We start from the raw sequence: 27,683 nt of genomic DNA on the forward strand, positions 1-27,683 counted from the left end.
CTCATGTTACCAGAAATTATTACTATAATAATAGCTTGCACCTAGTATACTTTAGACGTCAATCCTGATTCCACGAGTAGTGTTCAGAGATTTCTCTGTAAGAGCAGGGATTTCTGCTGTAAGAACAGCCCGGAGGGGCAAACAAAGTGGTGAATGGTGGCAGCAGCACTGGTTCACTGCAGTGTGTGTGTGGATTTGCTGATCAGAATCCTGACCAGAGCTGCTTTGTAGTGTACTCTGTATCTTCTGTGGGGCAGCTGAGTAATCCCAGTGCTATTTTTCACTGTGTTTTAGGGAGAAATTTTCTGCTTATTTGTGTTCTGAACACTTCCTTTTAAGAGAGGGCAGAACATGGCCTGCAGTATTAATTCAGTCATGAAAAGCAGCATGCTTAATGTCATTACAATATTTTTTTAACCTGCCTAGATTCCATGTCTCTTATTCTGTAGAGCTGAGACCTATCTTTGCTAGATCAGGCCCTGCTTCATTCACTAGCGAGAAGAAAAACATTCAACAACTGTTAACAGAGCTCATAAATCAGAAAGGCTCTGGCAGTAATAAGCCTTTGAGAGTGCCCTGAAAAACAGTTGAAATTCAAAAGAGAAATATTATGGGTTGAAACTAAGCAGTGTTTTTCCTGAATGCTGTTGGTACCTTGGCTTCTACCTACAGGTGCTCGAAAAAACTGGCATAATAGAGATCCTTGGTTTTGTTGCTGCCCTTTGTTTTCAAAGCATTGCCACTTTGTGATGTTGAAGACAACACTCCAGAGTTTTTGTTGGTTTATTGCAAAAGTAATAGAAGCAGTAGAGGCAGCAAGGGGTAACTCATCTGTGCAGGCTTCATACACTTCCTTTGAAGTAGGTCTGGAAAAGGGCTCAGTATGTAATTTTACAGTAGTGCTTCCTTTGTCAGAAAGTGAAGAGATTATTTTTTTAATTTGTTCAGGGCTTCCCTCCCCATCTCCCCTGTAAAAGGAATCTTTTTTTATAATTTTCTTTCTGTTACTCTGTCTGCATCCCCCTCTTTTTTTTTTCCCTTCATCTCCCTCCCTCCCCCCCCCCCCCCCCACTCAGTTTTGTGCAAAACAAAATTTGTTTCCATAAAATCTTGATGAAAGTGTGTTCCACTCCAAGGTTTGATGAATATTCAGAATGGGTACACTGAACAAAGTGGAGCACTTGGTCTGTTAAGCAAGAGACTCAAAGACAAGAATAAACATAAGTTCCCAGGCTATGCTTGGGAGTGACTGAGATCTAATATGCTTAGTCTCACATGGGGGTATAGGGAGAAGAAAGCTAGCTAGGGGGTAGTAGCCGGGGGAGAGTGGCAGTGGGATTAGTTTCAAAGGAAGCTATCACCAGGGTGCCGCATCAGCTCCTTTCAGCAAACCTGCAGGGAGAGATTAAAAAGTGGGGGGGGGGATAGAGACCAGGTTATTAAAAATACTGGAAAATTGTCAAAATATTGTCATTCCTTTGGCAACACTTCTTTGTTTTTTCCTGTTTGTTTTGTCGTACCCCTTTGCTGTTTACACGTACGTGACAGAGATGGAAAGCTGAAGGAAGCAGATCAAATCCTTGCTATTAACGGACAAGCCCTTGATCAGACAATTACACATCAACAAGCTATCAGCATTTTACAGAAAGCAAAAGATAATGTCCAGCTAGTTGTGGCCAGGGGTGCTTGCCCTCAGCTCGTCAGTCCTGTAGTTTCCAGGTCTCCCTCTGCTGCTAGCACAGTTTCTGCCCATTCCAACCCGGTGAGTATACCCCAAATGTCTATGTATTCAGTTCTGGTCATGTATGTGCTTACTGCATCTAGTATTTTAGTTATTTTTTGCAACTTGTATATGTGTTTCTGTCACAGTTCTTGAGGGTTGTACCTTTTCCTATGCAAAGAATAGAAAATACTCAGGCTTGCTGGGGGGGAGAATCTTGATCTTGTATGTATTTCTTCTTCCCATCTGCCAAATTCTCTCTGTCCACCAATGCAAATGCGGCATGTTTATGTTACTTTATGAAGCTTTATTTTGAGGTAGCAGTAAACAGGATCTTTTTTTCTCTTTGCCCCCTGCCTGGGCAACCAAATGTATTTGAGACATTGTAGTCTGATCTGCTCCATGAGCCTGACACATGCTTTTCTGTTTCTCTGTTGTCTGTTAGCAGTGGAATCAAGTAAAACAGCAAGAGAGAGTCATCAAATAGCCATAAATAGAGACACACTTTAGGACTACCAAAAAACGGCTGTGCCACATTTTTTTTCTTTTGAAAACTTTTGCACATCTATGTTTAGAGAACATAGCTCAGAAATACAATGATATTAACTCTATTTTCTCTTCCTGGTATCTTTCCCATGTAACGGCTTGTCCTGGGATGAAATGGCCTGTCTTTGGTTTCTGCAGGTTTTACTATTCAGTTATCTGTGGCCCTTCTTTAAGGGAGTTAATACTAAGTATACAGAGCAATATCATAAGTATACAGAGTCTGGAAAAAGCAGCTATTTTACTATTTATTTTAATCATTAGCATAAGAACTTTAGTGGAGAAATTTCAGAATTATTATTCTCTGTGGAGGAATAAAGCTGATTGACCTAACTTCCTGTCAGTGGGTAGGAGAGGCCTGCTGTCTTTTAGTATGCCTGTGACGTGCTTCTTTCTGTATGTGATCGCCTCCATATTCCCTTGCTTGAAAAACATGCCTTTCAAACCTGCCAAAGCTCCTAATTATTCCAAAATAATGACTTATTTTCAAGATCCTATCTGTTGGAGCACCAGCTGTGGTTTTAAATTTCAGTTGAGTTTACTGTGTGGTTTGTTCTTCAGGAGCTTCCAATTACCCTTTCAGTACCACCCTCTGCAAGCAAGCAAGCAGTTGTTCTTTTTTCAGAGCAGTTCCACTCTTATGTCAAAATGTGAAGCCTGCCATCAGAGCTACTTCATGATGCCTGTTGACATCATGAAGTAAATCTTTGTTGCACAGGGGCAGTTCTGCTACTGCTTGCCTTGCAATACCTGGTGCTGCTTCCAGCCTTACCCTCTGAACTGGTTTTATGTTTTCTTCTGTCCTTTGTTATAATGGCTGATATGAGCATGTGCTTGTCTGAAGATTTTATTTTCCAGTCCTGTGAGATTTCCTAGAAACAGTATTTTTCTCACTGATTGCAACAGAGCATGGAGATAGCAGCCCTAAGTTGCTAGCTTAAATTCATTCAGCAAGTTCTTGAAAGGCCTGACCCATGACACAGCTCTGGTTTGTTCCAGAGAAATTCCAGCTGTCACAGAATGAGTAATGTTTTGCTTAAATATTATGTAATCTAATAGTAACTGTTAGAACGGTCCCACATTTCCACCTTCCTCCATTCTTCCATACTCAAAAACATATCCAAGAATTAAGAGAAGATACTTTGCAAGTTTTAATGTGTATGTTAACAGTTGGACTTGATGATCTTAAAGGTCTTTTCCAATTGAAGCAAGTCTGTGATTCTATGAATTTAGTAATTTGCAAGCTTATATTTATTACTTTTAGGTTCACTGGCAGCATGTGGAGACCATTGAGTTGGTGAATGATGGCTCAGGTCTCGGATTTGGGATAGTGGGAGGAAAGTCAACTGGAGTCATTGTTAAAACCATCCTCCCAGGAGGGGTGGCTGATCAGGTAAATTCAACCTACCCTTCTGTTTACTGTTCCATAAGGTGTGAAGTTCCTCTTTACTTTTACAATCATGGTAAATAGTGATAGCTTTTTTCCTTGTCAGTGTAAGAGAGCAAGCGATGAAATTTATCCTTAGTAAATGTGTGTTTAGTGCAGAGGATCTGTGCATTTTGAATGTAAAGATGGATTAGGCTCCAAATCACATTTTCTAACATTTGGTGCAGATGCATTTAGGCATGTACTGGTTGACAGCCACGGGTGTGAGGGGACACCGCTTCCTTGCTCTTCCCTGACACCTATGAAGAGCATCTGCTTCTCTCAGCTGGGCTTACTGAAGCTTGGAACAAGCATGTGGCATCATGCATCTGCTTCAGGACACGAGCTCTGCTCCTGCCTGGGGGGCTCATGAAAATTGAATTTGGTGATCACAGCTCATTTAAAGCATGTCCACTGGACAGGTATCTAAGGCTACCATAATGGTTGAGGATTGAATAGGCACAGATACTAGTCAGTCTTTCAAATGCACAAGTGTTTAAACTGATTAACAGGGCCTGGAGATGTGTGTACGAGATTTACTGCTGCATTGTTTCCCTGAGCAGGTAGATGGGTTCTTTTAACAGATCTGTCACTATAATACTTTTAATATGGGCTAAATTCATGTGAAGGTTTTTTATTGATTAGGGTTAAATCAGTAGGAGACGAAACCAGTGTAAAGCAATATAATGATTGCATCACAGTAAGGAAGAAATGTAATTTATTTTGAAATTACGGTTAATCCAGAAGGCCAGTTTTTAAATAGAAATGCAAAGCTGAATGTATGTTTGTGCACTGTCTTTTGGAAGTGTGTTTTGGAAATGAAACCTGAAGCTCTGTAATCTACATGCAGTTATTAAATAGGAGTAGGTAATAACTATAACTATATGCATTTTTTTTTTTTTTTTCTTTGCTTGAGTGACTGCTTGGAAAAGGATGTCCTGTATATTTCTAGAGAAATTCTAGTAAAATTAATATGTCATTAGGCAACCTACTTTTCTTCTCCATGTTACCAGAATATTGACCCACTAGCCTCAAAAAGTCTCCTGGTTTGTAGATCTTAAAAGTGACTAAAGCTATGTCTTTCTAGTTGAATGGTGTGTGGGAGAAATGGCAGGATATTAATGATGAAAAAAAAATAATCTATTATTCTTCCTTCAGCATGGGAGATTGTGCAGTGGAGACCACATCCTGAAAATTGGTGATACGGACCTAGCTGGAATGAGCAGTGAGCAGGTGGCACAAGTTCTGAGGCAGTGTGGAAATCGAGTGAAACTGGTAATTGCAAGAGGTCCTATTGAGGAACCATCTCCACCAGCAGTCCCCCCATGTACACCAGTATCCAACTCCACGCCAGAGAAGCAGGTGAGCAGCGTGAATATCCTTAACTCATGGCAAACTTGTATCTCAAACTTATTTTCTTTTAACTGCTATTGGAATATCTTTCACAATTATGTTCTTAAAAGCCAAAATTTTCTTTACCACTAGTATTCTCAGCTGACAGTCTGGAAGCGTTTAAATGTCATGAGTCCACAATGCAAGGAACTATATGCTTGAAGCCTTTTGGGATCAAGGCTTAGGACTTCCATAAGTATTATCTGAATAATGTCTGGTTCCGGCTTGCTTGTGATTGTGCAGTACTACACTGGGAGCAACTGAAGCTGTACAGTCCTTTCTTCAGACAGCACAACCTTGCTTTTTAGCCTTTCTCTGCCTGCCTCTCTTTTTTCTCTCCAGGAACATTTCGTAATTCCCTATCATTGCAGCTATCCATCAGACTGTTCCTCCCTGTGCCAACCAGCACACAGGTGTTGCTTCTTTCCTACATCACCTGCCATTGCTCATTTGCTTGACATCTACCAAAGAAAAAGCCAGCCACCTGCTACTCTTATTCCCCTGCTGCTGATTGTATTCTCTGTGCTGTTACTCTTCTACAGCTGTCAGCTTCTTGAAAAAATGCTGTAAATATTTTCATGTCTTGTCAGCTCAAAACCTATTTTGTAAATAGGTCATTACCATGTTAGCAGCAGAGCCTGGTTTCATGGCACCCAGGAACTAGAGCTATATGTGTTTTGTCAGATATAGTTATGACCAGACACATGTAAATGTGAATATGCAAAATGAATAAGAGAAGAAAAAGGCGGTTGTTTTGGAGCTTACAGCTAGGTAGAATTTGTGCCTTATAAAGAATTTTTTATTTTTTTATGATGCTTTATCTAGACATATTCTTCCCAGTTACAATTTACATTTCAGATAGGTCACTTTGAAAGAAAAAAAGGCTTTAACATTTTTCGCATGATTACTATTATTTTTCTTCTGTCAATTGTAGTGGTATCTGTGGGAAACAAATAAATACTCAATCCTTCTTCTATGGCTAAAAGGCAAAGAAAATTTATCCTAACATGGAGTCCTCTGAGCATTTAAGAGGATAGACAGACTTCTGTGTCTCTCAGCACTCAGAGGCAGGAAAAGATGGCTGTATTTTAGATAAAGCGATCAATATTGAGCCTAAATATTATTAATCTGAAAAGCAGTAATCTCAAAAAAGAAGCTGAATTTGGTACTTTCATCTGTGTAAATTTCTTCATTATTTGCCTTTCTGAGGTTATATGATGCAGTGTTGAAGGCTGTATCTGCAGGTGTAAGATTTGTAAGATTTCTTCTGCCAAAGAAATAGTTCAAAGCTACCAAGTAGCAAAATTTGACCTTTTTGCCACCTTACTTTCCATTTCCATCATTTTAAATACTTTGCACCTGGTACATCTCTCCTGGCTGGAGGCAGGCTATTCTTAGTTTCTGCCTGCACAAAATCTTTGTTCTTGAAGGGCTCAAGAGGGTGCTGCAAGCCTCATTAAGGCGGGTCTGGAGTGAAGACAATGTTAGAAATAACTTGGTTTGTTAATTTCTTCCGGGCAAATGCAGGATGGGTGAAGACTTCATAATGCTCTTAAAGCTATTATTGAGAGCAGAATGGCTTTCCAAAAGGGTGCTTGTCATCATTTCTTCCATAGATCTCTTATCATGTAAAAATTAATGAGGTTATAGAAATTGGAGCAGATTTTTAGCAGTATTACCTGTGGCCAATATAATCCTCTGTTATCGAGCAGAGAGGCTGTTAAAGCAGTAGGAGTTTATTTTTCTTCTGTTTGATTGCTGTTTTGGGTGGAGTTCTTCAGATAAAGAAGTGAATAAGCAATACTACTGTTTTGGCAAATATCATCATAGCTCTCCTGAAGTCTTCTTTTTTTTTTTTTTTTTTTTTTTTGGCACATGTATACTCATCTAGTCAAATTCAGTTTAGTTAGTATCTGGCTCACTGCTGTATTGGCATTTTAAAAAAATACTAGCTGCTATTTTGTCATGCAGAAGAGCCAGAACAAAATAGGAATAGAGCGGGATCTAGATAGACTTGTACTGTATTTATGAACTGCCTTTTTAAATGTGTGCTGGAATATTGATGTCCATATTTACATACATATAGTGAAATTCAAGCCTTTTATATGTAATCGTATAATCACACGTATCAGCTATGGAAGTGGGTAGTTAACTGTCTCAGATAACTAAGAGATGAAAATTTCCTAAAAAACCTTTTTTTAAAGCTGAAATTAAGTTTTAGAAATTTTATTCTACTACAGAAGCAATATTGTAGAAATAGGACTTTAGTATGTATTGTGCTTTCATTAACAGTAAGTAAATGAATTCATTACCCCCAAAATTCTTTGTTATTGAAATTCAGAGTATTTTAGTAGATAGTAGCGGAGATTGTAATTATTTAACTAGCTGGAGGTATAATTGCTACTTTCTAAAAGAGAATATTTAAATCTTTCAAAATCAAACATAATTGCCTCACTAGTAATAACTTTTATTATGTTTTAAACTTGGCATGTGTAGGAAAAGATAGCTGTAGTTATTGAACTGGAATTTTGACAAATAGTCTACAAAACACAATATTGATCTTTTTTTTTCCTTGTTTTTAATAACACAGCAGTCTAAAGCTTGTTTTGAGGAGGTCCCAGAAGGACTGCAAGCTACATATTCTAGTGTTTAAGCATGGCTCATGTAACTTGCTGTAGAAAAGATTTGTTGTTAAATTTGTACAAATTTCACCAGTCTTCTTAATCATCAAATAATGATTTTGTAGGTTAGAAGGTAATATTACAGGGTAGCAAGGTGGGGAGGGCATGACCTGCATAGCCTTACTGTGGGCAATGTTACCTATGTTTAGTTTCTCTGCTGAACACCAAATAAGAGCAGAATCAAAGCTGGTGCTTTCTTTTTTACATTTGTGTCTAATTTACATGTGAATGGCATCAAAGAATGTGGTGATCTTTAAAGAAGAAAAAAGCTTCTTTTCTAATCACTCTTTTCTTATTAGGCAGATGCTTCTGTTGTTAGCTGTGAAGATGGGGAGAAATTTAACGTTGAACTCACTAAAAACAACCAGGGATTAGGAATAACTATTGCTGGTTACATTGGAGACAAATCATCAGGTAATGATCAATTCCTGCAGTTTACTATACAATCTGCTGCATACTGTGGTATATGCGCATCAAAGACATAATTTTAGTTTTGATATAGCACCTTTAAAAAAACCTTTGCCCTCTAAACTTTTAAGGTTTCTAAAGAATGAGGAATTATTTTCCTTTTGTGAGAAGGACATTCAGTTTAGAAGCAGTCAATTTTATTATAATATCTCACCTCAGCATTTTTAAATCAGTTTTTATATTCATTCTTGGCGAAACCGTGTTTTTATATGTTTTTGCAAAACAATTCTAAAATAGAGCCATTTGCATTCAAATTAGCTGGGCCTTTAAAATTACATTTTTATTTTTAAAAAGCTCTTACAGGATAATGCATTAGTATTGCAAGTAGTTTTACAGCGCATTGTTATTATTTTTTAAACAATGTGTATAGTACTGCTGGCAGACCAAGAATTTCTTAGGGACTTCTGGGTATAGTAAATGCTTGTTGACCCCTGGGTTGCTGCAGCCAATAAATAAGTTTATTTAAATAAATAAATGCAACAGTGTTTGTGTACAGTTGGGTATTTTTACTTTGTAATTTCTACTACATTTTCCAGAAAAATGGTCCAGAACTCTGTTAGGCCCCCATTACGCGAGATTCGGCAAATGCAGTACTGCTAGGAAGGCACAGTTGACAAATGGCTTGTAAAATTTCTCAAGAGATGTTGGTTTGACTTATGCTCATGTATTGTTACAAAAATGTGGATAGATATATCCCATATTATAGGCAGTTTATAGGTATAGTTTATTGGCTTTGAGATGCAGGATCAAATTTTAACAATCTGTCCATAGGACAGGATGGAACTAAATGATCTTAAGGTCCTTTCCAACCCTAACTGTTCTATGATTCTATGATTCTATGGTCACAGTTTGTGTAAGTCAACTCTTCAGCAGCATCCAGTTGAATCTTTAAAAAGGCATGTTAAACATGTGGTAGATCTGATAGCATATTTTAATTGATTTAGTGATGAAGTATCACCAGTCTTTGATTTTAAATTATTGTGCTGCATGTAATTGTATTAGAAAACATTCTTGCCTCTCATTCTTTCATGTCAATTAACTTTATGACTTAATAAAACCTGGGAAAATAAAGGCTTAAGAAAAAAACAGAAAAAAATTGTCAGTTTTGTGACTTAAATATGTTTGTAGTTTTATTCTTCCTAAGCTGAATATAGTTGTTAGAGGAAACCATATTTGACTCTTTCGTGCTTTTATCATATTGAAGCAGTTTAATATTATTTTCTGCATTTGGTTATTCAATCTTGCATTTTCTTAAGCAGTTATTAAGTACATAAAAAAATACAGAATTTACCTGGTTAATATAGTCAAACTAAATTTTCTGTCCTGCAGTTTTAAATCTGACTGAGTTAGAGATATGTTTTATGTTGATGTTGGTTTCAACATTTAGATTAAAATAAGTTAGAATAATTCTTCTTTTGCATAAAGAATTGGGAATTTGGTATTGTAAGATTTTTAACAAAATGTGGTCCAATTCAAGCCGACATTATTTAGGCTAATCCTTTTGGAAAATATTAACATATATATTTTACTTAAAGCAGATACTTTCTTGCTAATTTTTTCCTTATCTTAACTGGAGATTGTGTTTTCTTTCTTTTTCTCCCTTTGGCTTGTGGATTTAGTTGGAGATTGTTGCATTACTTAAATTGTTGCTTAACAAATTGATTAATTTTCTCTTGTTTTTTCATCCTAGAACCTTCTGGTATCTTTGTGAAAAGCATTACAAAAGGCAGTGCTGTTGAACATGATGGCAGAATCCATGTGGGAGATCAAATTATAGTTGTAAGTAAACACAAAGAAATGAGATCACTTCTCTGCAAAACTCTACTTCTTTAAGTTGTGAAGGGAAGCTTATATAGTACTTATTTAGGATTGCTGTTTAGGATTGCTGTTGAAATGGTGAGTCCTTTTGTTGACTATTTGATCACATTGCACCACCTATGTGAAACCCATGTTTCTTAAAAAAAAGTCTATATTGTATGTGTGTATCTTATCAGTAAGAGCTTCAAGGCTGCTTAGTTTCAAAAGGCAAAGTTTCAAAAGTTCAAACTAAGCAATTGTTTTCAAAATTAGTTTTTAAAGTATGGCATTAAAGTTTTAGAGAAATATTTTCAGAGAAAGAAGAAAATATTTTTGTGCGTAAAGTGTTAGTTGTGTGTTGAAAATCCATTCATGAATGCAGGAACCACATTTTCATGGCTGTCATAGATCTGTCCTTGGATTTATGCAAAGGCAGCACTAAGAACAACTTACAGTCTCTCTCCAAGTATACAAATGTGCCTGCATTTTTGTATGTGAAAGTATATATGGCTTTTATAAGGATTTAAATGCGGAGTACAAATGGCTAAAATTGCATGTTCCAAATTTTGATTTCTTCTTCCTACTGCAGATGCAGAAGGAGAAAAAACATCTGAGTGACCTCAGACAGCAGAATAATGAATACTTTTAAAATATGGTTTGCTTAAGTGTGGTGGAAAAATTAAATAACCTCATTTTTAATTATGTAATATTTAGAAGAGCACCAGAGTTGGAAGAAGTTCGGAGAAGGGTAGCAAAATGGTTAGGGTCCAAAGGAAGTAATATTTCATACAGGAGGAATTAAAATAACGGAATATGTGTGTTTTATAGATATGCTGAAACAACTACAGCAGTCAAGAAATGTATTATAATTTTTTCAGAAATAAAGGTAGTGGGGGTGGGGGTGAGACAAAGAATAGGATAACATGAACTTTGCACGGAGAAGGAGAAAAAAGTGTCTATTAGGGATAATGGGATGAAATCAAGCAATGCCAAAGTCTTGAGTTTCAGGGGAAAAAAAAAAAAAAAATTAGAGATAATGTGGTAGCTTCAAACAGAAAAGGCTAAAATTCTGTCTTTGAAGAATTAAAATGATGGACCAGAGATTACAGAGATTACATCTGGTTGGCTGGGGCAGTGTTTCATTAGGAAAGTGGATTTCACAGTATTCAGGCTTCACTGTGTCTGAGATTACTTGGCCTTGGAATGGCTGTGCTCTCTGTTTTTTTTGTGCCATAGTAGATGGATGTGTCTTCCCTCACTCTCCCCTCCCCACCTCTCCCAGCCATGGCTGTGTGGGTTTATTCACCCAGTATTTTTTCCTTGGAGTTGGGGATGGCTAAAGCGGTCAAGCAGGCAAGCTGCACAATTGTGCCGTGCACAGCATGTGCTACATCCTCTCCGATTTACCAGTGCCTGGCCCCCACTGTGGTGAGCGCCCAGAGGACTTCTCCCCACTTTGCTGTGGTACTAGTTGTTACCTGGCTGTGGGTTAGTCCAGTGAAAGTGCTTACTGTATCCAATGTTTTAAGTCTTCCAGGTTTTTGTTCTTGTCCCTCCACTTGCTTTGTGCACAGGCTAACAGATGCTGAGAGGTCACCATATTATTTTCCCCTGGATGTTGGTTTGTTGTGGGCTTTTTTTTCTGGGTTGTGTTGCAAGCTGAAAAGCTGCTTAATCCTGCAGGTGGATGGAACAAATCTGCAGGGTTTTACTAACCAGCAAGCAGTTGACGTTTTGCGGCACACAGGACAAACGGTTCGGCTCACTTTGATCAGAAGAGGGCTTAAGCAGGAAAATCATATTCAGCCCCAGGAGGACTTCAGTGCTGCTGTTGAAAAGGACTTACTGTTCCAAACAATGGATAGTAGCACAGCCAAAGGTAATTAAAACTGGCTTTGCTTTAAAGTTGTCTTGAAACACTTTTCTTCTCAATTGCAAACTGGAAATAAAATGGGCCAGATCCATTTGGGGTTGCTATTACTGATGACAGCTGTTGTACTTGAGGGGAGAATTTGGTCTACTATGGTTTCATTAATCTTTTAGACACAGTGGTATTATTTGCTACATTTTCAAAGTGAGCATTGAAATCTCTGCACTGCATTGCATTTCTGGTGGAATTGCTTCAAGACTTTGATCCTGCAAATCTTCAAATGGTTAGGAGGCAGTGGGTGGTTTATTTGTGCTCAAGGGTGAGAGCTGAATTCAAGAGCAAGCAAAGAGATACCTTCCACAATGAGCAAAGTCTGAGTTCCTTTCACTGTTGTTTCAGTGTCACAAGCTCAAGGTTATGACAGGAGTGGTTTACATCTAGAGGTCATTAATAATCTGATAGGACATTAACTATTTTATATGTGCAAAGTTCAGAAGCAAATGACCAAAATTAAGTTTGCTGCTGCTGAGATTAGCAAAGCCAAATTTTAAACTGTGCGCATCTTGAAGTGTATATGTCAGATCTTTAAAGTCAGTGTTTGAACAGAATATCTGCACAGAGGCTGGATGCACAGTTGTTTTTCAGCTACGTGTGTTATATATAGATTGATGTTAGCAGAAATACATGGCAATTTGTGGAATGAGGCATAATCCCCATTTTGCACAAGATTTTAAAAGACCCAGTAGTGTGTTATATGTATGGCATCCTCTCAATCCCAGCTTTAGCAAAAATGGCAGAGGGAATGCTCAGAAAGTGCTGCTTCTCCAGCCTAAAGGCAATCAAGACAGCTGACAGCCAGCAATGTACCTAACAACACACTGTGGTAGGAGAGGCTGTCTTGTCAGCTATACAGATGTCCAAGTCTGTAGGATTTTCATTTTTCAGTGTCAGCTTACATAAAGGAAAGAAGAGGAACGGAAAAAGAAAAAAGTACTGGAGTGCTAAAGAGTGTTATATTTTATGTTTTCTTGTACTTACAATCATAGAGATGCAGCTACTGATAGTTGCACTTTTTTTTCTAGATTCATTGAAAAATCCACTGGAGAAGGCAAAGCATTAACAGAAGACAAAATGTCTTTAAAATGTGGCATTTTTCTTCTTGGCCCCTCATGCCAAATTCCATTTGCCAAACATGGATGCTCTGAAATACAGTGGGAGGGTCAGTGCCCTGAGGCATGCCTGTGAGCTTGATCAATATTACAACACATAAAGTAACTGAAAAGGCTTTTTACTTTTTTTCCAGATAGCAGTGAAACAGAACAGGGATCCCCGTCCCTCCCATGCAGTGCCAGTGTGGTAAATACTGGAGAGGATGTGAAACAACAGGAAACAGGTTCTCAATTTTTTAAGATTTTTTCTGTGGAGATGCATGTGGGTGTGTTTACACAAATATCAGGTGTTTGTGTGCCTTTCCATCTTCTTTGTGCTGTGTAGCTGAGGTACAGCTAGAAAGTGAAAGTAATCATACATGTGTGCATGTACATGAGTGCTGTAAGATTATTGACTACTGTATGTGCCAGAAATATCACAAGAAGTAGTCTGCTTTTGCTGCATGCTCAGGTCCCTTTATAGTCTAGTTTCGAACTTTTACTCTTTTTAGTCTAGCTGTGAGTTAACCTTTTTCCCTCCTCATTCCCCAATATACCATATCTTTCCAACTGCCCATCTGCAGTTCCAGGACTCATGCCTCTTCTGGTAACTCTTCCTTTTCACAAAATCCTGAGTTTGTATGTATTTAGAATCATAGAATGGTTGGAGTTGTAAGGCACCTTAAAAATCATATACTTCCAACTCTCGTGCCGTGGGCCAGGTCATCTTCCAGGTGACCAGGTTTCTCAAAGCCCAGTCCATCCTGAACCTGAACTGCTAGGGATGGGACACCCACGTCTTCTCTGGGCAACCTGTGCTGGTGCCTCACCTGTCTCATAGTGAAGAATTTATTTCTAAAGTCTGATCTAGATGTATTCTCTTTCTGTTTAAAGCCATTCCCCTTGTCCTGTTACTACATACCCTTGTAAAAAGTCCCTCTCTAGATTTCCTGTCAGCCCCTTCAGGTACTAGAAGATTGCTCTAAGGTCTCGCCTGAGCCTTCTCTTCTCCAGGATGAACAAGCCCAACTCCCTCGGCCTGTCATATATAGTATCCTGTAGTGCTGTGTTCGCTGGATGTTGTATCTAGATACTGCTTCTTATTGTTTCCTTTCCTAGAATCTAAACACTGTGAATGAGGGGAAAAGGAGCAGGAGGAAAATATTTCTCTGTTTTTTTTCAGCTTGCAGATAAACTTTCAATCAAGTTAAGAGTTGCTGCAGTTTGTTGTGTAGTCTGTCCCTGTATTTTTCACAGCATCATTACTTTTCTCCCCGTGTTGCCTTCCAATTTTATTGCTGGTCTTTAGCAATTAGAATTATTCTCATAGTTTATGTGCAAGTATGTGAATCTAACAAAAAAAAAAATAAATAAATCTAGGACTTGCATTCTCTCCCTGCCCTCTAGGGCCTACAGTTTCAAAAAAATCTTTTACAGTTGTGCTCATTGTTTTGAAAATGAAAAAAAACCCAGATTTTTTAAAAGCTTTCCTTGGATACTCTCTGCAAAATGCAGAGACTTCCGAAAGGATCAGTATGCAGTATCCCATATGTAAGTATTTCAGCCATTTCCCTGAGTCAGTCTGATCAGCCTGCATACAGCCTGGTTTAACAGATGCCTGGGGCATAAATGTAGCTTCTTCATGTGTTTTGTGCCCATTATCTTGTAAAGTTGAATTAAATTCAATTCACTAAACACAGAGGCTAGTTCAAATACATGTCCTTTCTTCCCAGCCATGCATACCAACCCTTTTGACTGAACTTCATGTCCTTCAAAATAGTTAGTTTTTGGATCTAATGCTATTTTGCAAGCTTTTCCTGTGAAAAAGCTAAGCCTGGTAAGACATGCCAAGTTTTTAGTCATATTTAGGACAGCTCTGGCATCATGGGAATGGTTGTGTAGTCTTGCGTGGTTCATATACTTTATCAGTTTTATGGATATATACAGAATATTTTAATTTTTGTCACAGTAATCTTAGACATAACTTTTAGATTTCCAGCTAACTACTACAGAAGAAGCAGCTACAAAGGCAAAGTGGCAGAGGATTATGGGTTCGAATTATGAAATAGTGGTAGGTAAACTTTGATTACTATTATTAAATACCCTTTGATCTGCCCACTTATGTTGCTAACATAGAAATATGCTTGTATTGTATTTGTTCCTTTATTTATAAAAATCATACATCTTCTCCTTAATCTGTTGATTTCATTTTGATTATTAATTTTTAATACAGTCAAGATTTTTTCTTTATTGATATTAGGAAAATAATTACAGGCTTCTTAAATTACTCTTTCTGTGAGTATTGCTTCACAGACTTCCTAGCTTCAAGATGATAAGTGTGTACTAGAGAAAAAAGTAATATTTAAGGTGAATTTTGAAGCTCCCTTTATTAACCAAAGTTGAAATGTCCTACCCATTCTGCATATTGAATAAAATGCTTGATGTAGTGATTTAAATAATGCATAAGACATTTACTATAGATACAATTGAAAAGCAGTATCTGAGTTTAGGACTTTACTTCAAAATTATATACCAGAACTGTAGTCTCTGCAAATGCGTATGTTTTTAGATTTATTGTTGTCATATGCAGTTGCCCCTTGTTTATGTTGAAGTGATCAGAATTTCAATTTTTACCTGACTGTCTCCATTACACATGACAATATTTCTGGTTTCTCATTTCTGGAATATTCACCTTATTTTATGTAAATTGAAACAGAAAGTAATAGGTATGGTTGTAAATATGTCAGAAGTAACAATTTCTTTATCTTTTTTAGGTGGCTGTAGTTAACAAATATAGTGAAAGCAGTGGGTTAGGGATAAGCCTTGAAGCTACAGTGGGGCATCATTTCATCAGATCTATCTTACCAGAGGGGCCAGTTGGACGAAGTGGCAAGCTGTTCAGTGGAGATGAGCTGCTGGAAGTAAGAAAAAGTACTACTATATCTCAGTCTGCATTCAGTAAGGTTTTTGAGCATCACTTGCTTCTCACAAGTTACAACTTTGGGAATGTAGCATACCTAACTGCCTACTAGCTGTGAAGAGAAGTGCTTTAGCAGTCATTTTGTATGTGTTTACGTATATCTATGTGAATGCATACACTTACATGCATTTCTGAGCTGATAGCTGATTTTAAGATAGTTCAAGGTTACCAAAAAATTATACCTAGCAAAAGCATTAAGATTTAATTGGAATATCCCTATACAGTGTAGGGACTTGTCATGGTTTAACCCCAGCTGGCAACTGAGTACCACACAGCTGCTTGCTCACTCCCCATCCCCTCAGTGGAGTGGGGAGAAGAATTGGAAATACATAAAACCTGTGGGTAGAGGTAAGAACAATTTAAGAATTAAAATAAAATACAATATGATTTTAATAATGAAAAGGAAAATCACAAAAAGAGAGAACTAAAAAAAAACGCAAAACAACAAACAGCAGCAATGCACAATACAATTGCCAACCTCCTGGTGACTGATACCCAGCCCTACCCGAGCATGATTTGCCCTTCCGGGTAACTCCCCCAGTTTATATACTAGGCATGATGTGCTGTGGTATGGAATACCCCTTTGGCTAGTTTGGGTCAGGTGTCCTGTCTCTGCTTCTTCCCAGTTTCTTGTGCCCCTCCTCACTGGCAGAGCATGAGAGACTGAAAAATCCTTGATCAGGGTAAGTGCTACTGAGCAAGAACTTATTGGTGTGGTTTTGGCATTGTTCTCAGACTAAAGCCAAAACACAGCACTGAACCAGCTACTAGGAAGAACATTAACTCTGTTCCAGGCGAAACCAGGACAGGACTAAACACTTGTTTGCTTTACAAAATAATTTTATTAGAATCAAAATCAGAATTTGTTTCACATGAATGCAAGAAAAATGAAGTGACAAAGTATGGGTGTTTGTAGGGTGGCGTCATGCAATTTATGAGGCTATCCATTCAGTTCAAAATTTACCTTGGTGCTAATTCTGAGCACCAAATTGAGTGGAAATTAAGGGTTGACAATGTCTGTTAGCATGGTTTTTTGTTGTGTTTTATTTTTTTCTTTTAAATGAGGTGATTAGTTAGTTGGATAATTTTTTTTACCTATTTTTGTTCAATGTGCTTCTAAACACTGTGTACTTCTATACACTATGTGTTCTTTATTTATTGAGGTGAATGAGATATCTTTGCTTGGAGAAAACCACAAGGATGTAGTCAATATCTTGAAAGAATTGCCTGTTAAGGTGACAATGGTGTGCTGTCGTCCGGTAGCTTCCCCCATCACTCTCCCAGAAGTACTGGAGAATCTAAGTCTATCTGAGGTTCAGCTCACAGAAAAGGTATTTTGTCTTAAAATATCACTGGGTGGATGACTATTTCCTTGAGAAAAATCTCATCAGGTTCTTGTACAAGATTAGACTTACAACCAGATAAATCAAATGAGGCAAATTATGTTCATCAACTGTACTTTAGGCCAGCAGTCATTCATGGTAGGCCATGGGCAGAAATACTAGATGCAGGTCTATCTATATCTAAGTACTTAGCTTCTGTTGTGTAGGTGGGCCATGGGGGTATGGCACACTGAACTGTGTGTTCTTTAGAATATGAATATATTCAGTCTGGTTTTGAAATTTTGGGGTTTGTGTTGGTCAGAACTGTATGTGCATTCACTGGCAGAAACATGTCTGCCACTCATAGGTCCAGATTTCTAGGCAGCATGATGTATTAAGCATGTCAGTATGGCCTGCAGTATAGTATACAAAGCAATAACATTTGTATGAAAACAGACACAGTTAATTCTGCGTTCTGGACAAGGCACCAAATTCAGTTTATAGTTGCTATGCTTTTCTGTGAAAGCAAGTGAAGAACATATGTATGTGTGTGTGTGTGTGTTTTCTTTTTTTTAAAAGTTCTGACTCTTGTGAAAACTGTTAGATTAAAAGCAAGGCATATTTTTAGACATACTGTGTAATAGTAGATATTTCTTATATATTTGAATACATATACTAATGAAGTTTTCTGTAGTTTTTAGTTTGACAGAAATTCCATTTTGTAAATATTTTTTCCAGTAAGCACTTTCATATATCTGTAGCATAGCTGTTTTGTTACAAGGACCTATGAATTTTGTGTTTATCAAATTTGTTTGTTAATTCTGCTGAGTACTTTCTCTATGTTTAGAGATGCATCACTTAGTTTTTATCTTGTTTATTGGGAGAACAGAGTATTGTCTTTGCAGATTCACAAAGATTTGTATTTTATTGGTGAACATTCACTTTTTCTCAGGCTCACGTAGACCTTGGATTCATTGGCTCCTCTGACACAGAGGGAACAGCTTTGGAAATAGCTGACGAGGGTCAGAGAAAAGAAGAGGTGCAAAGCTCATCTTTGGCAATGTGGGAAGCAGAAGTACAGCACATTGAGCTGGAGAAAGGGAGTGCAGGACTTGGATTTAGCATATTGGACTACCAGGTAACTTTTGCACTCCTTTCTTGTTGCAGTCCAGAATACTTCGTATTGGATCTTGCAGTATGATTGAAGTACTTATTTTAAGGGTAAACATTAATGGAAACGGAGCAATACAGTAAAGCTAAATGGTTATCACTATTGGTATCACTGTACTATCTGGCTCTATTGCCATCCAACTAGCTATATTACATATATTTCTTACTGTGTCAAGACTGCAGATTCTAATGATAATGGTAATTCTGGTCCAGAAAAATAGATAATCTGTTAATATACTATAGTCTTCAGAAAGCTAATCTTCTACTGCCCCAGAGGCAATGAAAGATGTAGTCAGGATATTCAGGCATTTAGTCATGTATTTTGCAGCTGCGATGAAGTACTTAGGGCAAGATCCAATAAAGGACTTAGGTGCTTAAAACAGGATTTACTAAAATCCAGAATTGCGATTCTGAAATCCCTTGCTTTAGCTGCTGTCTGTGCAGGACATGCCTAAATGCCCCCTTTCATTTTGTGTTTGACTTCAGAATTCCTAAGTATCTCAAGCTGTGATTTTTCATGTATCTCAATGAACCTCAGTGCCTGTCCCCAGCCTGAATTTGGTCAGGATCCCAGGATCCTTGTTAGGATCCTCCTGTTCCTATTTGTCACAGTGGATAATTTTTATTCTGACTTTAAGTAATTCCTCTTGTGGCAGCATAGGCGTTTGCTGTTTGGTGGTGCTGCATGATCTGGTCCCCTTCCAGGCATCTGCTGGATCTAGTTCCTAAGGATGTATGAATTTGCATCTGGAGGTCACTTCAGGGTAAAAATTATGCCTGCAGAGCATGGTTTAGAATTAATCTATGCCTCAACAGTATTTTATATTTGCACACTGATAAAAGAGCAGAGTAGTTTAATAATCTGAAGGATTCAGGCAAAGTCAATTATCTGTTTTATGAAACAGTGATTACTTTTTAATGTGTTACTCAACGTGCTCTGGAGTGAGACACCATAGCTGAGCCTAAGTATTTGGAGTCCACATCAGCACAAAGTGGTGTATGTTTGCTTCAGCCTATTCTGAAGAATTGACACAAATGGTCTTTGTCTACTGAATTTTGTTTATGGATGGTAATACTGAAGGGTTGTGGGAAATACCTTAAACTGTTGAATATATTTTGCAAAGGGGAGCTTGACCATATCCTACAGCTCTAGTCAGATTTCTGAAACTTACCTTTTTTTGGTGTTACAATATTTGTGATTTGTCCTATGGTCTTTCCTTTGATGTGGTTAAAGCATTTCAGTGAAGTTTCTGCTTTCATCTGAGACTGTGAAAAACAAGATTACAGTGAGATTCATCTTTCTATTTTTCTGTTTCAATCAAGTTTTCGATTAATTTTCAATGAACAGTGATTAAAGTTAAGGACAGTTATGTTCATACTAATATGTTTCTCGTGTTTTATACAATGGCAGGCCTGTAGGAAAGTCTACATAATTTCTTACCCCAGGGAAGACTATTGCATAAACTACAGAGGTGATCTTTTTTTTTTTCCAAAAATGTGTCATGCAGTGTCATCTAAAGTGACAATGTAAATAGTTGTTAAAATAGTGAGGAAGATGTCAGTGTTCAAGCTTAAGCCCTATCTCCATCAATGCTAGTTTAATTGCTCCATGTCATTCTTCTTTGTGCATTAACTGCCATGAAGTGTTAAGCATCTTCTCGGTGTCCCTCCCTCTCTCTGTGATTCTCTCTCACACTAACTTTCAACAGTCTCCCGTTCCTGTGATCTACAGTGCTGCCTTGATGATGTGCATACTTTCAGATGTACATTTTGGCACAGAAACTTACCACAGCTGCATGCCAGTTTGTAGATGTTTGGTTTTCTTTTGTTATCAGTAAAGCTGGTACATTATTACATTTCTGTTTTTTAAATGTGCATGTACACAAGTGAATTGCCATGTGTTGGGAGTATTAACATGTAATAATGTTCCTTGTGAATGTAATTCTATAGGCATGATGCAAATGTGAGCACCTCTGATAATTGTTATTACAGAATCTCATGTTCCTGTTACTACTATTTGATGCTAGCATTTTTATATAAATCAGTGCATTGGAGGATGGGGACTTCAAAGCACTTTTCTTCTTTAAAAGCAAACACCTCTTTGTTGTGTCCTGTTGATTAGTGCTATATTGGTATGGTCCTGTGTCCTGTAAACTGTTTGATGAGGCATGCATAAGGACTTGCCTCTTAGAAAGTACTTTCTCAGCTGAGTAAGATCAGGTGCCATGAAGTATAAGAGTTACTGAAAATAAACATCATGTTCCATCAGAGTGCATGTGTTAACTTGCGCTGGTCTGCACTGCCCAGCTGTGTTCTCAGGCCACTGGGTGTGAGGGAGGATGAGGTCTGCAACAAGTTCATTGCAGTAGCAAGTATTTGAATTTTTGGTGTGTAATTACTCGTTACAGTGCAAATAGCACTCTGCAATTTAGCAGTATTTTATGCTGGAGTTACACTATGGGACATCACCTAGAAAGAAGTCACAATTTTTATATTTAAAAATTAAAAATAGGTGGGTATAAATATGTGGGCAGTATGGACAGCAGGGTATGTTCCTGCTGAGGTTTCATCTGAAGCAGAGCTCTGATTTCTTTGCTGGATTAATAAAAGCTCAACATAAAAATTAAATTTTCAAGATATGAAAGTGTAAATAAAATTAAATGTTTTTCTTCCTTTAATTAGGATCCTGTTGATCCAGTGAACACCGTAATTGTGATTCGCTCATTAGTTCCTGGGGGAGTGGCTGAGCAAGATGGCAGACTTCTTCCTGGAGATCGCCTTGTATCTGTCAACGATACCAACTTGGAAAATGGGAGCTTGGAGGAAGCAGTACAAGCACTGAAAGGAGCCCCAACAGGAACAGTTAAAATAGGAGTTGCCAAACCACTGCCTGTAAGGATTTGGGAATTGAATGGGTACTTTTCTTCATTTAACCTGGTGCATGATGATCCTGACATCTGTAAGCACTCTGTATGCTTTGGAGTACAGTTGCGTGGCTCAAAACATCTGGAAGCTGTCTTTAACATGTTCCTATATCTCCTTGCATGTAGGAGTGGCCTGTGTAGTGTACGACTAGTGCAGTGATTGCAGGATGTAACAGACCCATCTTGTAGCTGAGAAAATGGTAAAGCATCTTTCAACCAGCACAGTCTTTCAGGGCTGAAAGTTGCCAGGCATAATATTGTACACTTTACAGGATTCTCTGAATGTGTGAGATGGTGATGTAAAGTCATTTTTATGTGATTTGCCTGGAATTTGCCTATTCCTTTGTAGGCTTTGTATTTAGAATGCATGCTTTATGTGTGAACAGTGGTGAGTAGTCTTCAGTTCATATAGCTCAAGCTGATTATTTTAGTATAGCTATAAATGCTTTCAGACTTGATTTTAGAAGGTAGTCTGTCACAGTTAGAAGAGTGAGGCTGAAGGAGACCTAGGGTTACTGGGATAGTGTATCAGTAAGGATGCCAGTGGACTAGTATTCCTGGTGTGTTAAATTACAATCAGTAGAATGGCATCTTAAGAATACCCCTTTGGCTAATTTGGGTCAGGTGTCCTGTCTCTGCTTCTTCCCAGTTTCTTCTGCCCCTCCTCACTGGCAGAGCATGAGAGACTGAAAAGTTCTTGATCAGAGTAAGTGCTACTGAGCAAGAACTAAAACGTCGGTATGTTTTCAGCATTGTTCTCAGACTAAAGCCAAAACACAGCCCAGCACGAGCTACTAGAAAGGAGAAAAAAATAACTTGCAGCTGAAACCAGGACAAATACTTGAGATGTCACTCTAAAAGAGAAAGTGTGTGAGGGTTTTGTTTCTGTTTTCAGGAGTTTGTAAACATGCAGCTTTTTCACTTCAGTATTCCATGTGTTATGCTTAATCACTGGCTTCTTTGATTGAATAATCGCTGTCTTCTTTGTAGCACTGGATAAAGACACCGAATGTCAATTTATGTTGAAAAACTACTGGTATGCAGTCAGAATTGAGTTTTGTCTTTTTGAGTCTGTTCTACCTAGCAGATAAATCTTAAAATACAGATTGTGGATTCAGTGACCAGGAGCTCCAGGGAGGTGATTCTGCCCCTCTCCTCTGCTCTGCTTGAGACCCCATCTGCAGAACTGTATCTGGCTCTGGAGTCCTCAGTACAGGAAAGGTGTGGACCTGTTGCAGAGGGTCCAGAGGAGAGGCACAAAAATGATCAGGGGCTGGAGCACCCCTCTGATGAGGAAAGGCTGAGAGAGTTGGGGTTGTTTAGCCTGGAGAAGAAAACACTCAGGGGAGACCTGATTGTGGCCTTTCAGTATTTAAAAGGGGCCTGTAAGAAAGGTGGGGGAGACTTTTAGCAGGGCTTGTTGTGACAGGACAAGGGGTGATGGATTTAAGCTAAAAGAGGGGAGATACAGGCTGTATGTGGTTCTGGGCAGCCTGATCTAGCTGAAGGTGTCCCTGCTCACTGCACAGGGTTGGACTAGATCTTTGAAAGGTCCTTTCCAGCCCAAATTATTCTATGATTCAGTTTCCTTGCCTTCTGATAAGATTACTCTGCAGCTAGCAAGGCTAATAGCCTCTGCTATTAGGTTCTTTCCCTGGTGGTAGTTTTAGTATATATTTAGTAAGACCAGAAACTGAAAATGAGTTTGGAAGAAGCTGTGAGCAGTGTGGTATAGCTGGACAGTCCTTTTTCTTTATGTGGGGGCGTAAAATGAGATGTGAAGCTGAATCAGTTCAGATAAATTGGAAAAAAAGATGTTGCTTTACCTACCTAATGCTGTGACTAATTCAAATGAACTCTTTGCTCCATTTGAAATTCATTTGCCTCACTGAACTGCAACACAAAACGCTCTGTGCACGTCTTGTGTCCTGGCCACTCATCCAACTCAGAGCTTCGTTCTTTCTGCAGCTTTCACCAGAGGAGGGCTATGTCTCTGCTAAGGAAGATTGCTTTTTCTACGCTGCCCAGTCACTTGAGGAGGAGGGGCCAGCTGATGCAGCCCTCTTCCATGCTGAGCTGGCTCTGGTTAGTGGCCCAACTTACCGAAGATTTCTTAAGTCTTTGCATTTTGTAACGAAAGGGGTTGCTTTGTCACTGCTCGTGCTTATTTTTAGTGTTTACTATCACCACATTACTCATCCTCTGTAGCTGGGATGGAACGTGAAGTGCTAGAAACTGGCATCTGGAGATTTTCGCTGTTTGCATGAGCTGTGAATCTGGCCTATGATATGTTAGTTGATGGAAAAGAAGGAAGTATTTTGCTGAGATTTTCAAAAGTGCATGGCTATTCACTTTTCCTTGCATGCATTCAGTATCCTTTTGAAAATCTCACCTTGTGTAGGGAAATGTTCATGTGCTTATTTAATAAATAAATCTTTTTGCCTATATAGCATAATGCATCACTTCTCTACCTTGAAAAGTTTTTGGAACTCTTTTTTTGCATGTAAGCCAGCCTTACAGGGAATGCTGCGTATCTTCAAAAGCTGCCAGTGCTTCCTTCTAATGGTATTTAGGCTTCAGCATCAATCAGTGATTATGAGATTTGCAAGGTCAAAAGGTGTTCACTTGTACTAACAATGCAGCATACCTGAGCATTCAGTGCCTTATATAGCCCAGAAGTTACCAATAAGAACGCAGATGAAAAAGGCAAGGAAAACACAACTCTACAAAAAAACAAAACCCTAACCAACCAGACAACCCCCAAACCAGAATATAAAAAAAAAAAATTCTGAGAATAAGTAGTCTGAGAATGTCTTCTCATGGTTATTTCTACCAATCTGAATTTGATATTGAAGTTATTTGGCCCTCATTTTTCAGGAACATGGGTAGGAAGCAGTTTCTACTGAACACCAGAACTTAACTAAGCAGAAAAAACCCCAACCCTAAAACCTAACAAAAATCTGAAATGGGTCCGTACAAGGCAAAAATCTCTGAGTTGCAGCTTCCAGTATGTTTGCTATTTTTTCACATTTGCGAAATGACAAGCTGGTTTTAGTAGCTTGTTTTTAAACAACACAGCCAATTTCTTCTGCAGTTTGTTACCTTGGTACAGTAGTTAGATAGTACTGTTTGCCTTCTTCTGTTCATTGAGAAGAAGTATGAATAAGCTAGGTTATACATTGTAAATATCCTTTTATTAAAGATGCGTTGAAAAGATCAGATTAAAAGTTTTTAGAAATTTTACTTCTATATGTGATCCATACAAAAAATTGAAATTGTGAAAGAATAATGAAAATAGATGGCAGATAATAGTTAGATTTTCAACTCTGTAAACTAATTAAATGTGCAAAATATGAAAATGAATGTGCAGTCACCGATCTGAAGATGTTTGCAGAGTGCACTCATTAAATTACTGTTTTTCATAGATAAATCTACCCTCAGATTCTACAGATCTGTCCCAGTTTTTCACAATCCCTTTTTTAGAGCATACCTTTGGAAACAATAGTCTGCATTTTCCAGAAGATGAGCTGAGAGTAAGTTACACCAAAGGAGCAGTTTTAATTAGATGTTAAGGTTTTAGGGTTGAGACATTTAAAAAATGGATCATTTGTACTCCAGAAAAGAATTGGCGAATTCAATCATTGCAGACTCTGAATGTGCAGATTGTGATTGTGTTGTGAATCTGACATACAGAATTCATAGTATGATTCACCACAGAGGCACACAAAAGGTACTGCTCATGTCCATGTCTTTTTAAAATTATATTTGTCGTGTAAGACAGGAGCAGTGTCCATATTAGTCTTGTTGTCAAATTCAAAATATTTTGGACAACATAAAAATAATGTCATTTTTTTTTCCTCATAAATATATTAGAAAGCATCGCGGTTTCCAGAATATTATTATTTTAAAAGCAACTGAACCTGTGAAGTTAGGTGGAGGCGATGTTCCTGACAGGTGGCTCTAAGTGAAGCTCATAATTTTTTCAGTGCTAATTCTTGTAAAATCAAATTAGAAGGAAAGAAAAAAAAGCCCTAAGGAAATCAAAATGTTGATATCAGGGAGCACAGCAGAATTCTCCCAATACCTCATACTTCTATTAACAGTCATGAGCCTGCCTTAGCCTCACAACTCATTCCAGTTGAGACTCACTTTACTTCAGATATTCTTTGCAACCTCTGAAGATGCAGTAACATGAATTGTAACGGGAAGCAGAAATCTTTCCTACTGTGCTGTGCAAGTATAACGTCAATGTAAAACATGGAGGGGGAAAAAGAAATACAAGAAAAGTGTCAGTGTGTAGTGGCTGAGGTGCATGTGTCCGGGGCTTATGTGGTGTGAATGTAACAGCCTGGCTGATTGAATTGCTTTTATTGTTAGGTGGACTCCAGCGAGGCAGATCTAGCGGATGAGTCCACCTTTGAATCGCAGTATTCTCTAGAGAGTGACGTGTTCCAGGCTTCAATGATAGCTCTTCATGGCAGTGCCTGTAGCGGTGAGCTGAACTACACCTTCTGTCTTCCATTGTCAACTCCCAAGGTAAAAAGGAGGATGGTTTTATTGATAAAAAAAACTTTTATTATAAGTATGAAAAGCCTGTATTATTAGATATGTTTTATGTCATCCTGGCTCAAACTGCACTATTTGTTACCAGATTAGTTTTCTTTATGCTATAGCTGGTCTTTTAGACAGACAGACAGACATCTGTGTTGAAGAGGGAGCCAGCCAGAAGGTTGAAAGCTTGTATTTTTATTTTCTATAGCCAGATAAAGCGTGGTGAGATGATTGTAGTGTTAAAGCTGTGGTGAGCAGTCTGCTACAAAAACTTAATTGTTATTACCTAAGAACATAGCAAACAGTGGTAACACAAAATAGCTGCATCATTCTACAGTATTGTAGGTACAAAGAGCAAGAGTAAGTTTTCATCCTAAGCTTTGCTTTTATGCTTCATAGTTGATATGTTTGCTAATTCATTTACTGTGTTCTGGAATGAAATGTTCATACAGTTACTGTAATTAAAAATCAATCCATATATTTCAAATCACTGATTGTTAATATTTATTTAAAGGCAGTAAAGGAAGGTAAGTTCTTTAAGAGTATTGAGATCAGCATCATTTTTCTTCTAGTCACATACCTATAATGACTTGTTTGTATCAGAGTTGGTGTTCAATGATTCTTGATGGCTTTCCATGCTCTTTTCTCTTTACAGTCTTGACAATATATAGATTTGTTTTATTTTGATCCAGAGGTTTCCAAGTAAATTCTCCTAGCAGTCACCTTTGAAAGCATTGTGGGGGTTTCTTCCAGTTTTTGCAGTCTTTGGTCTTGGAATACCATAGCTGCTGCTTCTTCTTCTGCCGCACTTGAACTTCAGTAGCTCCCTTTATCCTTCTGGAATATGTTCAGTCGTTCTAAAGCACTGGTTGGAAAGCTAAATTCATCTTCTAATGGTTTCTCCTAATCCACAGAAGAGCACATCTCTGCTGTGCCAGTGGGACAGATTGCTTTGTTTAGCTCTGTAATTGTTACTTAAATGGATTATGCATTTTGCATGCTGAGAAGCATTTTATGAGATAGAGGCTGGATTTACATATATGTCATGCTGAGGCTCTAGAAAGTCTTAAGTTATTTTCAGCATTGACTTAAAAAGGCTTCGGTTCTCAAGATTTTTTAAGGATTATGCTCCTGACTTTTCAGTGTTCCTCTCTGCTCACCAGTATGAAGTATTACATTCTCACTGGGTAACATTTTATACTCTGTGGTTATGAATTACTTTAAAAAGTAAATGTGGCAAGAAAATCTGTTCATTAAAGAAGACTTCTGAAACAAATGAAATACTGTAAAAATGAAAAAAATGCGGTTCAATGTTATGAGGAATGCAGGGGTATTTCAGATATTTCTGACCTCAGGGCAGTTGACAGGTTCTGAATGCTTTTGGTGTCACTTTTGAAATAAGTGATGAAAAAACTTGAAGTCAAAGTTATGCACATTCTTTAATGAGGCCACATGTTGCTACAGTTACAAATTCCTGAAGTCATGTTTGTCTTCAAAAATTACAGCATTGCCTTCTTTAAGAGAAACAAAAATTAATATGGGCATATGCTGCAACTTTAATATGTATATGTGGCATGTGGAATAAATATTGGGAATTATTTTGTTCTTGTTTTCATTGTTGTGGAAATGGATACACACCGGACTTAAAAGTATATGTCCCAGGTGTCTTCGAAACCTCACAGAATAAATAC

The 27,683-nt window shown here is 37.9% G+C and overlaps 1 protein-coding gene across 18 annotated transcripts in view; it reads left to right on the top strand.

The window, feature by feature from the left end:
• Positions 1-27,683, top strand: part of MPDZ (multiple PDZ domain crumbs cell polarity complex component) — a 96,956-nt gene that overhangs the window by 18,908 nt on the left and 50,365 nt on the right. For 16 of the 18 annotated variants that reach the window (XM_062609019.1, XM_062609018.1, XM_062609020.1 and 13 more), the window contains 14 exons: positions 1,549-1,762; positions 3,528-3,656; positions 4,848-5,051; positions 8,062-8,176; positions 9,921-10,009; positions 11,711-11,906; positions 13,201-13,290; positions 15,037-15,116; positions 15,820-15,966; positions 17,189-17,356; positions 18,300-18,485; positions 21,200-21,409; positions 23,410-23,526; positions 25,819-25,977. In XM_062609019.1, the coding sequence (XP_062465003.1) occupies positions 1,549-1,762; positions 3,528-3,656; positions 4,848-5,051; positions 8,062-8,176; positions 9,921-10,009; positions 11,711-11,906; positions 13,201-13,290; positions 15,037-15,116; positions 15,820-15,966; positions 17,189-17,356; positions 18,300-18,485; positions 21,200-21,409; positions 23,410-23,526; positions 25,819-25,977 (2,104 nt within the window). The remainder of the gene's footprint in view (positions 1-1,548; positions 1,763-3,527; positions 3,657-4,847; positions 5,052-8,061; positions 8,177-9,920; positions 10,010-11,710; positions 11,907-13,200; positions 13,291-15,036; positions 15,117-15,819; positions 15,967-17,188; positions 17,357-18,299; positions 18,486-21,199; positions 21,410-23,409; positions 23,527-25,818; positions 25,978-27,683) is intronic. The other 2 variants (XM_062609028.1, XM_062609032.1) reach the window with 2 other exon arrangements.

Source organism: Pezoporus occidentalis, unplaced genomic scaffold, assembly GCF_034315485.1.
Source record: "Pezoporus occidentalis ecotype Australia unplaced genomic scaffold, CSIRO_AGI_Poc_V1 ctg133, whole genome shotgun sequence".
NCBI classification, from domain to species: Eukaryota; Metazoa; Chordata; class Aves; order Psittaciformes; family Psittacidae; genus Pezoporus; species Pezoporus occidentalis.